The sequence below is a fragment of the Sander lucioperca genome, chromosome 7 (assembly GCF_008315115.2).
Source record: "Sander lucioperca isolate FBNREF2018 chromosome 7, SLUC_FBN_1.2, whole genome shotgun sequence".
Lineage (NCBI taxonomy): Eukaryota > Metazoa > Chordata > Actinopteri > Perciformes > Percidae > Sander > Sander lucioperca.
The window spans coordinates 36,954,902-36,973,238 of record NC_050179.1 but is presented as its reverse complement, the minus strand read 5'-3'; the positions used below and the strand labels follow the sequence as shown (position 1 = coordinate 36,973,238).

Sequence of the window (18,337 nt, the reverse complement as noted above, 5' to 3'; positions counted from 1 at the left end):
ACAATAGGGTTCTACAGCCCTGCTGTATGAACGGCATAGCTTTGCTATTGCCCGTTCTTACAGACTCGGGCTTGGACCCCTAATAATGAAGAGGAAAAATCAGTAGAAAAACAATAGGGTTCTACAGCCCTGCTGTATGAACGGCATAGCTTTGCTATTGCCCGTTCTTACAGACTCGGGCTTGGACCCCTAATAATAATGAAGAGGAAAAATCAGTAGAAAAACAATAGGGTTCTACAGCCCTGCTGTATGAACGGCATAGCTTTGCTATTGCCCGTTCTTACAGACTCGGGCTTGGACCCCTAATAATAATAATAATGAAGAGGAAAAATCAGTAGAAAAACAATAGGGTTCTACAGCCCTGCTGTATGAACGGCATAGCTTTGCTATTGCCCGTTCTTACAGACTCGGGCTTGGACCCCTAATAATAATGAAGAGGAAAAATCAGTAGAAAAACAATAGGGTTCTACAGCCCTGCTGTATGAACGGCATAGCTTTGCTATTGCCCGTTCTTACAGACTCGGGCTTGGACCCCTAATAATAATGAAGAGGAAAAATCAGTAGAAAAACAATAGGGTTCTACAGCCCTGCTGTATGAACGGCATAGCTTTGCTATTGCCCGTTCTTACAGACTCGGGCTTGGACCCCTAATAATAAAATTGACAGTGCAGTATAAGAAATTAAACTTCCCCTTCAGTTTGTTTTTCTCTTCCTCTTCTAAATCCAGTTTTAACATCTTTAATTTGCTTGTACTATGTCTATGACTACAAGTACTGTAGTCATAGACATATATCTATATATGTCTATGACTATATATGTCTATGACTACAGTACTTGTAGTCATAGACATATATCTATATATATCTATATATATGTCTATGACTACAGGTACTGTAGATATATGTCTATGACTGTAGTCATGGACATATATATAGATATATATAGATATATGTCTATGACTACAGTACCTGTATTCATAGACATATACTGTATCTATATATATGTCTACAGGTACTGTAATCATAGACATATATAGATATATATGTAGTAGTAGGCTACTGCAGGTGCAGTTATCGTGAGGCTAGTGACAGAGCTCAGATTGGGAATGTGTGCTGGTGAAAATACGGGAGATTTACGGGAAAATACTAATACGGGAGGACGGCGGGAAAGAAGGGTAAAATACGGGACTTTCCCGGCCAAAACGGGATACTTGACAGGTATGCTTTTTACAAGTTTCTCACTTTTTTCTTCTTATGTGACTGTTTTTGAAGTTTTTGATAGTATTTCGACCTATTCTTGCCTTCCTTCCGTCCTTCTTTCTACCATATTTTTCCAAGTTTTTGTCTTTTTTACAGTTTTTGTGTTCTTTTCTCATCAGCATCTAAATGTTTTCCAGGTCCAAGTCTGTTGTTTAGTGAATCTATCGCTGACAGCGCTGTATTCTTCCTCTTTATAGAGACTTTTTTTTCTACCAAAAGGATTAGCGCTGGTCACGGGGTACTTGGCTTAAAGAAACTATTCAAAAGGTGTACATTATTGAAAAAAGTTTGAGAACCAGTGGTCTAGAGCAGTGGTTCCCAACCTTTTTTCCTTGGCGCCCCCCCTACTTATGTCTAAGAAAAGCTGAGCCTGATCTGTTCTGCTGAATCTACATTAAAGAACTGTTTTCAAATTCCACCCATCTAGTCTGTGGTCGCTCTTGGGTCCAGACTAGAGCCCTGCGCAGGACTGCTCATCATCCCGCTCCCGCCCGCTCCCGGCGAATTTCTGACCATTACCGCCCGCACCCACAACGTGTGTGTTACACTCACGCCCACTCCCGCAATGTGTACGTCCACTCCCGCCCGCACCCGCAAAACTCTGAGAATTTATGCCCGCACAATAATAGAGATGCATTGACGTTGTGTCTTCTCCCGTCCCGCATGAGAAAACACGTCATTTTATAGGTTAATAGGGAGAAGATGAAGGCAAAGAAGGCAGGTGCTTGCTGCTGTTAGACGGGGAGGAAGGAGCAGAAGGAGAGGGAGAGAGGGGGAGGAAGGAGCCGAGGATGAGGGAGGAGAGGGAGAGGGGGGAGGAGCCGAGGATGAGGGAGAGAGGAGAGGGAGAGAGGGGGAGGAAGGAGCCGAGGATGAGGGTGGACGGAGCCTCGGCTCGGAGCTCCCCCGTCCTGGGAGGCTCAGACACGCTGGTGTCTGCTCATAGATGGCCTATACAGTATATACTCAGTCAGTATATATGTATATCTATGGTTTCTGCTGGCGTGGGGGGGTTCCAGGCTACATCCCGATCCCGCAGTGTTTTTTTTAGCCGCCCGCTCCCGCCCGCAGCAAAGTTAAAACCGCCCGCTCCCGCGAGATTTGCGTTGGGTCCTCTAGTCCAGACCTCACCCTAACATTTTTTCAACGTTCTTTTGTCATAGTTCTGATATAGAACGTTTTTGTAAATCCGAGGACAAACAGGAGGGTAAAAGGTGCAGTAGGTAAGACTTATAAAACTAACTTTCTGTCATATTTGCTGAAACTGACCCTATGTTCCAGTAGAACTACATGAAGCAGGTCATCCTCTGGCTCCACCTACAGCCTGGAGTGAGATTTGGGGTGTCTAACTGTTCAGATGCACCAATCAGAGCCAGGGGGAGTGTCTAACTGTTCAGATGCACCAATCAGGGCCAGGGGGAGTGTCTAACTGTGTGTCAATCACTGCTCATGCACATGCATTCATTCTCCCTTGTGGGGGGAGGGGCTTAGGAGACCGTTTTGGGCTTTAGCAGAAAGGGAGGAGGGACTGAGAAGTTGTCGACGTTCAAATTTTTTTGCCAAGTCCTGGATTTTCCCAATCCAACCTACAGCACCTTTCAGCGCTTTCAACCTTAAAGGTACAAACTCCGGACAGCAAGAAATAAGTGTAAGTACATTAGCTTCAAATGAGCCCAACTGTAAAAAGCTGCAACTGTAAGTGTGTTTTTTTTTTTAGTTTGATTTTAGTTGAACTATAATAACCTCGCTAACAACTACACCACTACTTTCTGGAACAGTCTGCCTCGTGTTGTTTTGGTTTCTGACGTGCGGTTCCAACGTTACATCACCCTAAATCCACCTGTGTGTCTTTCTTCTCTGTGAGACGGAGGCTTCCTGTTCCTGTTCCTGTTCCTGTTCCCGTCTGAAACAACAAAGACTGCAACAACAGAAAGCAGCAGCAGCTGGACGCCGGCTCCACCTCAAGCTGAAGAACGAGACACACGGAAAGATATATTTTCGGCAGGGAGTGCGGGGGGTCCACGGTCCACGTAGAGCACACGTGTCAAACTCAAGGCCTGCGGGCCAAATCCGGCCCCTCGCACATTCTGATCCGGCCCGCATATCAATCTAGGTTCACAGTACATTCCAACCCAGTCTCACGGCAGTTCGTGTAAATGTCACGTTATTTTGAATCTATTGATACGTGTTCACGGGCTCGTTTTTTACGTGTAAATGTCACGTTATTTTCTCGGGGAATTGGACGCCGGGAGACGGCTGAAAAGGACGCTCCATAAGCCGGGAGACGGCCCGCTGGGGACGCGCCACAATAACGGGATGGCGGAGGTTGGGTTTAGGAAAAACCCTACGGGGAACAAGCACCACACGTGGGACAAAACGCCCATCCACCCCCCCGACCAGCCTCCCTACGCGGATTTTAGGCTTTTTATACTACTCCCTACCATTTTTGTGCTGGCCACCACGTAAAAAACGAGAAAAACGTGCCCGTGAACACGTATCAATAGATTAAAAATAACGCAACATTTACACAAACTGCCGTGAGACCGGGCTGTACATTCTGGCCCACCTAGTTGTGCACCAAACCAAAAACATGGGAAACTGCTTTTCATCTTGCAATTACGTGACATGCAAAGCAGAATTTGGCAAATTTGCCGACTTTGAGACTCAGAAATCCCCCCAGAACCAGAACCAGAACCAGAGAGTTTAATATTCAGGCTGTGAAAGAGCTTGTTGAGAGTCAGCTGGGTGCTAGCCTGCTTAGAAAATATAATCATTGTTGTTGCTTGATTTGCTAAATTCTAGGATGGCTTTGGAACTTTGTTGCTGACTTTTCAGAGCTTTATGAGGACCGAACTGTCAGTGAGAAGACTGTATGAGACATGCAATCATTGAGTCAAAGATATTTGACTTTTTCGATGAAATAAAAGCATGTCAGTAAACTCTACATGTTTGGCCCTTAGTGTGATTCTCTTTTTCCAGTTTGGCCCTCTGGGAAACTGAGTTTGACCCCCCTGATGTAGAGTCTAAAGATACTATCGCTAGTCCTCTTTTGAAACATTGCTGAGTAGCGCTGGTAGATATAGTAGAAACTCATTCGTCATGTGTGGCTGTGAGCGTGCGTGCATGCTATGCGTAGGCTGAATCGCAATCGCGTCAAGACAAATCTGATTGGCCAATACACACTGAAGATAAGTTAAATCATTTTAAAATTACTAAAATTGTCCCTCTCTTCATCCCACACCCCAAACATGACATACAGCACCTGCAGCACCCCCACTTCCCGCGCCTATGGCTTCAGCGACATGCTTCCACGCCGAAGGACTTCTCTAAGACAAGTTGTTGACAATTGTCATCGTCGCTGCGGCTCGATCTCCGCTGCCTGCCTGCGTGTTATGTCTTGTATGCATAGGCGCCGATACGGAAATACTGAGCACCCAGTGCCAGACTGCCAGTAGGCTGCATTCATTTAAAATTAAACATTGCATTTGGTGCTACGTGGAGCGTCTGTCATAGTGTGCCTAGAGGCTACTAGACAGGTGGGATTGATTCTTAATTTCCCACGAAGCTGATCGCGGTTACGTGTTCATCTCCAGTCCTATCTGTATCTGTGAGAAGTGGCGTTGTCCTGAGATGAAAGATAGCCTTCTTTACGGCTTTATTATCGAGTTAATAGGCGTGTGTGTGTTCGTGTCGGCCGCTGTCCATTTCCTAAGGTTCTGAAATGCAACATTGCAAACATTTTTTGACTACTTATTTTTTTTAAAGGGCGTGCGCCCGTGAGCACCCACTGAGGAAAACATAATAATATGCGCCTATGCTTGTATGTGCTTTCAATATGGCCTCTGTGACTTTTCTCTTTTCCCCTTATCTCCTTTCTATTGTTTTTATAGCATGAACTGCTTTGATGCCTTGCCATCACCTGTGCTTGCTCCAATTGTGTGCCACGTTTTAATTCCTCATTCCCTTTTGCTTAGGCACGCTGTAATTATTAATATTATTTTTTATTATATTGAATTTACATCCACTTTATTTTGCCTAGAGCTTGTAACAGAGCTTAAGATCATTGAAACCTAGAGAAACAAGACAACTTACATATAACTGATATTCAAAGGAGACCCATTATAATACATTTTGATCAACATGACATAAGCAATTGATAATGTAGGAAACAGCAGATAATTGTACATAATCATTTGCATGGATGTACCAAGCGACCAACCAGACGACCTGTATAACGGCCGTCTGGTTGGTGTGTAACGGCCGTCTGGTTGGTGTGTCGTGGCCGTTATACACCAACCAGACGGCCGTCTGTACACACCAACCAGACGGCCGTTACACACCGACCAGACGGCTGGTTGGTGTATAACGACCGTCTGGTTGGTGTGTCGTGGCCGTTATACACCAACCAGACGGCTGGTTGGTGTATAACGGCCGTCTGGTTGGTGTGTCTGCAGCCTTAGTCAGTCATGACAGTTACGTAAACATGGGGGGAGGGGCAGCTTGCTCTGTTTTGTCTGGTATTTACTTGGAACGTCCACAGACGTGACCATGCATGAACTCATAGTGCACCTTTAAGAGAAGTCACGTTTCTGTTTTCCTCATGTCTCCTGTTAATCCCATCTGTTATGCTTGCTCTTGGTGGTCTAGACCTACTCTATCTGGAAAGTTGTGATTTGGCACTATAAATAAAACTGAATTGAATTCTACGTTTACGTCCTACGGTCCTTAGAAGTGGAGAGTTTTGCTCACAAAACCAACCCTTGCCAATGAGCTTGTGTCAAAAGCTGCAGTAAATCTGTCCCTCTTTGTGATTCTTAAATATATATCTTTACACACACACACACACACACACACACACACACACACACACATGGGACTGTGTTTCTATGGAGATGAGACAGACGCCGGAAACTTTTGCAGACTTAAAAAAGGATTTGAAAGGACTCCTGCTGGCCTGCCGTCATCTCTGGACTTCTGAAAGCAACTACAGAGCTGTGTGTGTGTGTGTGTGTGTGTGTGTGTGTGTGTGTGTGTGTGTGTGTGTGTGTGTGTGTGTGTTTCTGTGTGTGTGTGTGTGTGTGTGTGTGTGTGTGTGTGTGTTTCTGTGTGTGTGTGTGTGTGTGTGTGTGTGTGTGTGTGTGTGTGTGTTTCTGTGTTTCTGTGTGTGTGTGTGTTTCTGTGTTTCTGTGTGTGTGTGTGTGTGTGTGTGTGTGTGTGTGTGTGTGTGTGTGTGAGTCTGTGTGTGTGTGTGTGTGTGTGTGTGTGTGTGTCTGTGTGTGTGTGTGTGTGTGTGTGTGTGTGTGTGTGTGTGTGTCTGTGTGTGTGTGTGTTTCTGTGTGTGTGTGTGTGTGTGTGTGTGTGTCTCTGTTTATGTCTGTGTTTCTCTGTGTGTATGTGGGTGTGTGTGTGTGTGTGTGTGTGTGTGTGTGTGAGAGTATGTGTGTGAGTGTGTGCGTGTGTGTGTGTCTGTGTGTGTATCTCTGTGTCTGTGTATATGTGTGTGTGTGTGTGTGTGTGTGTGTGTGTGTGTGTGTGTCTGTTTCTGTGTGTGTGTGTGTGTGTGTGTCTGTTTCTGTGTGTGTGTGTGTATGTGTGTGTGTGTGTGAGAGTATGTGTGTGTGTGTGTGTCTGTCTCTGTGTGTGTGTGTGTGTGTGTGTGTGTGTGTGTGTGTGTGTGTGTCTGTCTCTGTGTGTGTGTGTGTGTGTGTGTGTGTGTGTGTGTGTGTGTGTGTGTGTGTGTGTGTGTGTGTGTGTGTCTACATCTGTAGGTGTGGTGAGCTCAGCAGTGTTGACGTGTCAGTTCTCATTGAGTTTCTCACCGATCCTCTGTAGCACTTCTTCACGTCTTCGTAGGACAGGTCGTCAATCAGCTGCAGCCTGCGGGACACGACGGGACACAACACGTCAGATCAAATCAGATCACGTCAGAACAGACAAACTAGACATCCTGCAGAGAACTGGGGCCGTGTCCCGCAGCGGCAGAGAGCAGTGAACAGCTCAACTGCTTGTTTGAAATGAACTCAAATTAAGGGGCCATCCACACGGAGACGGTTTTTGATGCAAACGCACATGTTCAGCATCGTTTGGGCTGCCCGTCCAAACGAATTCTGTAAACGCACTGCCTGAACACGCACTTTTTTGAAACCTGGTCTCAGGGTGCTAAATAGTCTCAGCAAGGAACTTGTTTTGAGAAAGAAAGAGGAAGGGGACGGACATCCGGCCAAATGAAAGACATCTGGCGCCATTTAAGGCGGCAACGGAGCAATTCCGCCCAGCGTGCAGCAGTGGTATGAGGACGTGTTGCATCATCACATGACACAGCAACTTTAATCAGACAGTGTCCTCGTGTTATCAGGAGGATGGAAATGTGACCACAGATGACAGATGACAGTCAGCAGAGAGCAACCAGCTGGTTCTCTGAAATACTCATGTTTGAATTGTCAGGTATGTATGATTCAGCAGGTAAAAAAGCAACGGAAGAGTCCAGATTCAATGGTGGAAAGATACCAAGTACTTTTACTCTCAAGTAGTCGACTAAGTTCAGTTTTTTTAATACTTTTACAACATTTCAGAGGGAAATATGGAACTTTTTGCTCGGTACTGAACTTAAAGGTGCACTATGAGTTCCTGCATGGTTTCACCTCAATTTCATTTTAGTCTCAAATGGTAGTCATCTCTCCTTGATCTGCTAGCTGCCTGGTCCCTGAACACACCGTGAAAAAGCCCGGTCTCTGGAGACACCACAGGGGTCGGCAACGTCAAACTAACACTAGAGCAGAGGTGCCCAAATTCTTTCATATGAAGGGCCAAAGATAAAAAGTAAGTAAATAGAAAGTAAATGTTGATTTTATGAGAAAATGTATTATATTTTATAGAAAATTAACATTAAAAATCTGAAATAAATGCTCTTTAATCTGCATTTATCTCCCATATTACAGAACGTATACAGTTATTTATCACTTGCAGTAGTGGGAGACATGAGCCCTGTCCTTGGTTTTCAAAAGTCTTTCAACATTCGGCTCCAGCTGACTTCCTAAATGTTCTTCTATCAGCGGGCCACGGCCTCCATCGCTCCATCTGGCTGACGTTAGCACGGCTCACAGCACCAAGAGAGAAGAAATACCCTCATTTTTGTAATTTTTCGTAGATAAAACTTGGGTAATTCAATAAGGAAGTTTAGCACTGTGCTGTAAAACTCAGATTTGGAACGTTTTAGCTGCACATAACGAAGTTTCCTAGTCATTACAGTTAGCATTTTACAGCACTTTCAAAATAAGAGGAGAATAAGCACGAGCACGTCAAATGCCATGGGGGGCCAAAACAAAGAGAGCATGGGGCCAAACTTGGCCCGCAGGCCCCAAATTGGGCAGCCTTGCACTAGAGCAGTGGTTCTCAAACTTTTTTCAATAATGTACCCCCTTTTGAATTGTGTTTTTAAGCCAAGTACCCCCTAACCAGTGCAAAAACATTTTGACATCTACATAAAGAGGAACAATACAGTGTCGGCAGAGATAGATTCACTAAACAACCTTGTAACTGAAAAACATTTAAATGCTACATTTCAAATGTTCAGAATCCATCACTTACAGTAATTCATTCATTATTATAGTATAAGTATTTTAGGAATTATGCATGACATATTTTTAAGCATTTTGCAAATAGTTCCTGTACCCCCTGCAGTACTCCAGAGTACCCCCAGGGGTACGTACGCGTACCCCCATTTGAGAAACACTGCACTAGAGTATACAAAATACAACAAACCACGTTCCAGCCAATCACTGACAAGATGGTTGGGGGAAGGGGTGGGGGTTAGTGACAGTTAGAGAGAAGACACACCAGCCCAATAATCGGGCGTCGGGCCGTCTGGCGAGGTCGGTGACTCGAGTCTGGTCGGTGTGTTCCGTGCCGTCGGCCGTCCGAGGAGCCGTCGGCCTTCATTTGGGCCGACCTGACATGTTCAGTCAGAGACAGGACAGTCAGAGACAGGACAGTCGGAGACAGGACAGTCAGAGACAGGGCAGTCAGAGACAGGACAGTCAGAGACAGGACAGTCGGAGACAGGACAGACAGAGACAGGGCAGTCAGAGACAGGACAGTCAGAGACAGGGCAGTCAGAGACAGGACAGTCAGAGACAGGACAGTCGGAGACAGGGCAGTCAGAGACAGGACAGTCAGAGACAGGACAGTCGGAGACAGGACAGACAGAGACAGGGCAGTCGGGACTCACCCGGAAATGGGGAGCGGATGAGTCTCTCAAAATCTGAGTAAAATCTGTTAAACTGACCTTTGTTGATCTGAAATGAAGACAGATTCAGCAACTGCACGGCCTATTTCTCTCTTAAAATGTTTTCAGAAACACGTGTCGGTGAACTATTTTAGTCCAATATGAGATCGTATTCTGAACGAGCCGCCATGACAGTCTGGCTGTGAATTTCCGGAGAAAAAAGAACCACGTGACGCGTTCGTCCAATCAGCTGCCGGTTTTCATTTTCTGGTAAATAATCAGACTGTTAATGGAAACAATACAGAGCAGTGCCGCCTGCTGCTATGGAGACGTATTACGTTTCGCGCTCGCGCAGAGCGTACGCTCAAGTCGGCGTCTCCTCAGTGTGTTTTGAGGCATTTTTTGGACCTCGGGGACCCGACTGATCAGTTCGACTGGCTTTACTGCCGACGGTCGGCCGTCTGGTTGGTGTGTCAGGACCCTTAGTCAGTTAGTCATGACAGTTACGTAACCATGGGGGGAGGGGCAGCTTGCTCTGTTTTGTCTGTAATTTACTTGGAACGTCAACAGACGTGACCATGCATGAACTCATAGTGCACCTTTAAGTGCAATTCTTACGTACTTGTACTTTACTTGAGAATTTCTATTCTGTGCTACTTCATAATTTTACTTTTTTTTTGTGTGACACTTTTAGTAAACGGGGGGCCTCTCAGAGGGCTATCGGACACACGGCGGGTAAATGTTTGTACCAAAGTACTTCTGTTTTTCAGTCTTCACTTTGGTGAAGCTGCAGCTACTTTCTCAACGTGACATCGTGACTTTGCGTACACATACACGCCAACTTTCTTAAGCCAAGTGGCGTGTTATCTGTACGCATTTTGAGCTATCAGCGTGTATGTCTACGCTGTATACAGTGGACGGCAGTCTGCAACGTCACAGAGTAAACATACACGGCACTTTCTAAAGCCACGTGCCGTGTTAAAAGCGAATATGCGTCTTGATAACACGCCACTTTTTAAAGCCGTGTGGCGTGTTATCGCGAGTCTACGTCACACGCGGGTTTTGGGAAAACACGAAATGGACAAACGGTTGGGATTAGGAAAAGAAAACCAGGTTGGGTTTAGTAAAAGAAGAAAGCAGCGGTTGGGTTTAGGAAACGTGACCAACCTCCCTACGTGAACATTTTCGGCCTTTCACACTACTCGCTACGGGGTCAATTCACACGCAATCGCAAAGTAATGTAAGTCAATGGAGGCCAAATGGCGTTGATAAACACGCTAAAAAGCGAGTATGCGTCTTGATAACACGCCAATAACGGCATACCAATTGGCATGTCATACATACACCACTTCATGACATCAGTCTGGTCAGACTGCTGTGTTTTCTACTTTTACTAAAGTATGCAAATTTGGGTAAAAAGTAAACTGGAAATGAAGAGAAAATTCCCATCAGCAACTGGTTTTAGTCCGGTACACTGGAGCATGGAGAGTCCAGTGTGTGTGTGAAAGGAGTGATTGTCTAGAAGCGCACACACACACGCACACACACACACACACACACACACACACACACACACAGATAAAAGAAGTAATTATGCAAACTGTGTCGGCCTGAATAGAGAAAGTGGAGCAGAGAAACCGGCCGTGTTCACACTCAGCAGACAGATCTGACAGTCAAACAGAGCTGAAATGACGCCAAACTTTTCTCACTGTTTAAAAAAAGTGAAGCTGTCGTGTCGTTTGAACAGACAAACGGGACTAGATCTTGTTCTCGGTTGCAGCTATTGAAAGTTAAAGTTAGAATAAAGGCTGGGTGATACGACCAATATGTCTTGACTTGTTTCTATTGTGATGTTGAAAAACCAGCAGCCTTAAAACTAACGTCCTTAATAAAATGAGAAAGCTCAGTACAGTATTTAATTCACACAGGAGTACATGAACATTGAGTTTTCCATTCAGCTTTTCTAATGCGAAACTGCAAAAAATGTGCATAAAATGCTTACTCATGAACAGGTTCTTATGATATCGTACGAAAACTCATGCACACCAATTCGTATGATATCCTAAGAAATTACAGCGATCTCCGGCCGCTCACACACAACAGTTAAGTTTAGTTAAAGTTAAATTTAGCCGGGAAAAGGTGACTATGAGCCGACTACAGAGCACCGTGAGGTGACGGTCCTTTCAGCGGCCGTTCCAGTCGAGTTTAGCCGACAAAAAGGTGAGCGTCCTGCAGCGACGACAGTTAACTTTAGACACCACAACTACTAGTTAAGATTAGAAGAAAAGATTGTGGTTTGGGTTAAAACAGTGGTCCATTTAAGTAGTTACTCCTGGGACATGAACACCTGTTTCCTGGTGAAAGTCTTGTGTTTTCTCCTTAACTTCTTCAGGACATGAACACCTGTTTCCTGGTGAAAGTCTTGTGTTTTCTCCTTAACTTCTTCAGGACATGAACACCTGTTTCCTGGTGAAAGTCTTGTGTTTTCTCCTTAACTTCATCAGGACATGAACACCTGTTTCCTAGTGAAAGTCTTCTGTTTTCTCCTTAACTTCTTCAGGACGTGAACACCTGTTTCCTGGTGAAAGTCTTGTGTTTTCTCCTTAACTTCTTCAGGACATGATCACCTGTTTCCTGGTGAAAGTCTTGTGTTTTCTCCTTAACTTCTTCAGGACATGAACACCTGTTTCCTGGTGAAAGTCTTGTGTTTTCTCCTTAACTTCTTCCGGGACATGACCTTTGCTCCCCAGCTTGAAAGCCCTGTGTTTTAGGAGCCCGACCTACAAGGATCTTCACGCTCTTATACAGCAGCAGTCAATATTTTGCTGACAGTTACTAATTTGAAGCATCGACTCTGGTCTTAAAACTGACTGGTGACACAGCTTAAAAGCTACGATAGCTTCCTCTAGTTTGAGGATCTATGTGGGGACCCGTCATTGACATAATGCATTCCATAGCCCCTTACCCTAACCTTAACCATCACCACTAAATGCCTAACCTTAACCCTTACCCTCACCCTAACCATAACCTAATTCTAACCCTAATCCTAAAACCAAGTCTTAACCCTCAAACAGACCTTTAACCTGGTGGGGTCCAGCATTTTGGCCCCACAAAGCTGTCAGGACCCCACAAGTATACTGGACTCCCGGTTTTTGGACCCCACGAATATAGTTAAACAAGAACACACACACACACACACACACACACACACACACACACACACACACACACACACGCACACACACACACACACACACACACACACACACACACACACACACACACACACACACACACACACACACACACACACACACCTCCTTCCCATCAGCCTCTCTGTCCCTCTCTGTATTCTGCTGCCTGGAAACGTGAGCTGACTGCACATGCTGCAGGCAACACACACACACACACACACACACACACACACACACACACACAAACACACCCACCCCCATCCCGATTCTGCAGCTTCTCCTTGCAGCTTGTTTTGTACGTGACAGGAATAACAGAGCAGTGAGAGAGACAGCGAGGCTTTCCCTCTCTGTGTATTGTCTGTCCTGCACGTCTCCTCAGCTTTCATCTCCCGCCAAACACACACACACACACACACACACACACACACACACACTCTTGTTTGTCAGGACTAATGAGGGAGTTAACGAGGAGGAGGGATCTCTGGAAGTAAATCATCACATGAACGGTTGTTCCCTTTGACTGAGTCTTCTCTCCTGCAGCCTTCCTTCACGTTAACTGCTAACTAACTAACTAACTAACGTTAAGACTTAATTGATATCAGGTGCTGAGTGAGTGAGCGTGTGAGGCCACATGGGCTCAGATAGGTAGAAATGGGATTGGGACAGGGCTGCAACTAACGATTACTTTCATAGTCGATTCATCTGTCGACTATTTTCTCGATTAACCGATTAGTTGTTTGATCTATAAAAAATGTCAAAACATGGTGAAAAATGTGGATCAGCGTTTCCCAAAGACTAAGATGACGTCCTCAAATGTCTTGTGTTGTCCAAAACTCAAAGATATTCAGTTTACTGTCCCAGAGGAGAGCAGAAACTAGAAGATATTCACATTTAACAAGCTGGGAAAAAAGGACTCAAACGATTAATCGATTATCAAAATAGTTGGCGATTAATTTAATAGTTGACAACTAATCGAGTAATCGATTCATCGTTGCACCTCTAGATTGGGACAGCACTTTCCACGCGGCCAAGGCTCAGGAGACGGCTGCCTGATTCCACGTTTTCAACCTCGTGTTTTATGAGCTGGACGACAGGCTGGTCTGTTCCGTGGTCGTGTGTCGTGCTGTTGTTTACGTTTGTAATTTCTGGATTTCCCTACGGTCTCCGCGGTAAACGTCACAACGCTTTGAACTGTGGGTAACTCCCTTTGGTGAAGTCTGCATCGAAAGGGCTCGGTAAGTGTGTCCTCAAGCCATCACGGCCTTTGAAATTCGACATTGGGACAACCCTAAGCCCTTACGAATTTCGCGAGAACGCGCACCAAAATCCGTGAGTCTGTGAGTCCGGACTTTGGACTTTGGGCCACAGAGATGTCCGGCCACTGCGAGGAGGCGAGAGCTCCACCAGCAGTCGTGCGGGTTGCTTTGTTTTGTGTTCAGCGATTTAATGCCATGTTTACTCCTAACATGCATGAGTTTAGCTGCCAACAAACACCAAACGGCCATCATATCTGAACACTACAGCTGGGACGATATGCTTTTGTCCCGATGCGATTCTTTCCCGATACATGGGCGCCATACCCGCCAACGCTCCTGTTTTTCCCTTGTTTCTCCCGGTTTGTTATTTCTTCCGGGAAACTCCCGTAAGTTGCACGGCCCAAACTCCTTCATACATAATCGGACCAATATGTTTGTCTAATATTGACAAGTTGCCAGATCTTGTGTGAAATGCATCCTATTCACACAATCCACACACCATACACAATGTTCAACCCGTTTGTCACCTCAACCTGGCAACCTATAACCCTCAACCTGGCAACCTATCACCCTCAACCTGGCAACCTATCACCCTCAACCTGGCAACCTATCACCCTCAACTTGGCAACCTATCACCTTCAACCTGGCAACCTATCACCTTCAACCTGGCAACATATAACCCTCAACCTGGCAACCTATAACCATCAACCTGGCAACCTATAACCATCAACCTGGCAACCTATCACCCTCAACCTGGCAACATATAACCCTCAACCTGGCAGCCTATCACCTTCAACCTGGCAACCTATCACCTTCAACCTGGCAACATAAAAGCCTCAACCTGGCAACCTATAACCCTCAACCTGGCAACCTATGACCATCAACCTGGCAACCTATAACCATCAACCTGGCAACCTATCACCCTCAACCTGACAACCTCTAACCCTCAACCTGGCAACCTATGACCATCAACCTGGCAACCTATATCCATCAACCTGGCAACCTATAACCCTCAACCTGACATAGTTTGTATTATAGCCTAACTTCAAAGTTAAGCTAACCAACAGTTGATGTTGCAGGTGAAAGGTGAGGAGAGAGAGAGACAGGTGCATGCAGGTGTTTTAAAAACTACAGGAAGTTATTAGTTAGCATGGCAGTCAGCAGGTGTGTGTGGAACTGAGCAGCAGAGAGCCGAGGATTAAAACAGACAAACATCGTTCGAGTGTACATTAATGTTTAATACAGGTTGGCAGGACGGTCTGAAATGTTGTGCACGGTCTTTCACTGTACGTTTTGTCAATGCGCCATTTTTTCGAAAAGTTGGCTACTTACGCCCTTAACAGAGTACATTCAAAGCTAATGCAGCAGGAGTGGGCGCCTAAAAAAAAAACTGCGGAATCGGGATGTAGCCTGGAACCCCCCCACGCCAGCAGAAACCATAGATACTGACTGAGTATATACTGTATAGGCCATCTATGAGCTGACACCAGCGTGTCTGAGCCTCCCAGGACGGGGGAGCTCCGAGCCAAGGCTCCGTCCACCGTCATCCTCGGCTCCTTCCTCCCCCTCTCTCCCTCTCCTCTCTCCCTCATCCTCAGCTCCTTCCTCCCCCTCTCTCCCTCTCCTTCTGCTCCTTCCTCCCCCTCTCTCCCTCTCCTCTCTCCCTCATCCTCGGCTCCTTCCTCCCCCTCTCTCCCTCTCCTCTCTCCCTCATCCTCGGCTCCTTCCTCCCCCTCTCTCCCTCTCCTTCTGCTCCTTCCTCCCCGTCTAACAGCAGCAAGCACCTGCCTTCTTTGCCTTCATCTTCTCCCTATTAACCTATAAAATGACGTGTTTTCTCATGCGGGACGGGAGAAGACATAACATCAATGCATCTCTATTATTGTGCGGGCATAAATTCTCAGAGTTTTGCGGGTGCGGGCGGGAGTGTAACACACACGTTGCGGGTGCGGCCGTTAATGGTCAGAAATTCGCCGGGAGCAGGATGAAGAAAACAGTCCCGCGCAGGGCTCTACAATCCACCGCCACTGTGGCTGGTATACAAGGCAAATTTCCCACCCTGAGCCAGACCCTCTTCCGCAGCACCGTGGAGGAAAGTCTGAACATGCGAGACTAGTCTGACTGAAGCTAAAGTGCAGTTTCTCACCTGAAGGGCAGGGGGCAGTGTCCGTCCTCCTCCCTCGGGGACTCCAACTCGTGGGGGTGCAGGAGGCTGACATCATCACTCGGCTCCAAATTCTCCGACATCATGATAATCGGCCTGGAGGGTCAGAAGGGCAGAACGACGTCAAACACTTGTTATATTTCATTTTTTGCTCACGCGTATCCTTACGTATTTCTTAGTGTGATGATGTCGGGGTATTACACCTCTGGGTCTGCAGGTAGCTCCGTCGCCACATGATGCTGTCAATAAAGCTTTTTTTTTTGTAATGTGCCACAGTTTTACATCAACACTTTCTGAAAGACTGTGAAAACGATGATCAGGAGAGGAGGAGAGTGAGGGAGAGCGAGGGATGCAGCGTCAGATAACAAGCTCTAAATATAGAAGAGTGAGCAACAGCCAGTGAGCTGGATAAGAAGTCAACATGTGAGCGATGACACCATCACGCTTGGGGGGAATATATATGGAATTAGGGCTGCGCCATGTGCAGAAAATCAAATATCACAATATTCTTCACCAAATACCTCGATGTCAATATTGAGACGATATTCCAGGGTTGACAATTGGTGCTTTAACAAAAGATTTTTGATGAATTATCATCAGACATGTCAATTTAATGTCTAAGAGGGGGAAAGGGAAATAATAGAACAGCTAGAACAGTCTGCTAAGTTCAGAAAAGTACATCACTTTACTGTAATGCAGCCTTTAAAACCAGGGAAAGACAACACCATATTACAATTTTACGATATCCAAAATCTAAGACGATCTGGTCTCATATTACGATTAGGGCTGTCAATATAATGCAGATTAATCCATTCCATATTGACCGTCCTCCGTTTGACCCGGAGCCGTTCTAGCCACCATTGGACTGTAAAATGAAGGAGGGAGACGAGAATGTGCTGCCTGGATCATTAATTGGAACATTTACTTATAAAAATCTTCTTCCTGAATAGGGTTGGGTACCGAAATCCGGTGTTAATTCGGCACCGGTGCCTTCACGACCGGTATCTACCGGACCGAATAGCAACGCGGATTTCGGCGCCTCATTCTGGTGCCACTGATATGTCTGCTCTTCTCTCTGATGCTCTGAAACAGACGTTACAGGAAACAGAAACACCGCTACACGGGACGCTAGTTAAGACTATACTCAACAGCAGCTAACGTTAGCCTACCGCTAGCTAGTTAACACTATACTCAACAGCAGCTAACGTTAGCCTACCGCTAGCTAGTTAACACTATACTCAACAGCAGCTAACGTTAGCCTACCGCTAGCTAGTTAACACTATACTCGACAGCAGCTAACGTTAGCCTACCGCTAGCTAGTCAACACTATACTCGACAGCAGCTAACGTTAGCCTACCGCTAGCTAGTTAACACTATACTCGACAGCAGCTAACCATAGCCTACCGCTAGCTAGTTAACACTATACTCGACAGCAGCTAACGTTAGCCTACCGCTAGCTAGTTAACACTATACTCGACAGCAGCTAACGTTAGCCTACCGCTAGCTAGTTAACACTATACTCGACAGCAGCTAACGTTAGCCTACCGCTAGCTAGTTAACACTATACTCGACAGCAGCTAACGTTAGCCTACCGCTAGCTAGTTAACACTATACTCGACAGCAGCTAACGTTAGCCTACCGCTAGCTAGGTAACACCATACTCAACAGCAGCTAACGTTAGCCTACCACTAGCTAGCGTTATGAAGTGATAATATATCAATATAATATCAATATATATCGATATAATATCGATATATATCGCCCAGCGTAGTTAGGAAACAGACATCAGATTAATACATGAATACATGTAGTTAAAAAAAGGGGATTTTTAGAAGGATTACAGTTTTAAAATACATTTTAAAATAAAGAACAACATACCGCCATGCCATGCACACACATTTCAACACATGACAAGTCTCAAACAACATCACTGTGTGTCTATTGGGCCTCCTACACACTGGCTGCGTGGCGTGAGCGTGGCGTGAGCGTGGCATTTCTGCTGCGTGGCGTTTTCTATGTCTTTGCACACCAGAAACGTGTCTGACGCGGCGCTGCTGCTGGTAGACATCAGTCTAGGGTGCAAATGTTCCACCAAAACAAGTTTCCTTCCTGAGACTATAGACCTTTTTCACAGCAGACATGTTGACATGTCATAGTAGGAAAAGCACAGGTGTATTAATAACCATTAATGATGGCTGCGTTCCACTTAGGAGAGTTCCTGGTATTGTTCATGCTGACTC

General features: G+C 45.7%; 2 protein-coding genes and 1 long non-coding RNA gene across 4 annotated transcripts in view; 2 read left to right on the top strand and 1 right to left on the bottom strand.

The window, feature by feature from the left end:
- LOC116062567 (diacylglycerol kinase zeta-like) overlaps positions 1-3,967 on the top strand; it is a 54,832-nt gene extending 50,865 nt beyond the window's left edge. For both annotated transcript variants that reach the window (XM_036003619.1, XM_036003618.1), the window contains exon 26: positions 3,936-3,967. In XM_036003619.1, coding sequence (XP_035859512.1) covers positions 3,936-3,966 — 31 coding nt within the window. In that variant the 3' untranslated portion in view covers position 3,967. The remainder of the gene's footprint in view (positions 1-3,935) is intronic.
- LOC116036403 (NLR family CARD domain-containing protein 3-like) overlaps positions 1-18,337 on the top strand; it is a 1,020,880-nt gene that overhangs the window by 131,291 nt on the left and 871,252 nt on the right. The window lies entirely within an intron of this gene.
- Positions 7,064-16,541, bottom strand: LOC118495506. Its single transcript, XR_004897949.1, has 3 exons — positions 16,301-16,541; positions 16,080-16,193; positions 7,064-7,136 (listed from the first exon to the last, which is right to left on the bottom strand). It is a non-coding gene; the product is annotated as an uncharacterized LOC118495506 (long non-coding RNA).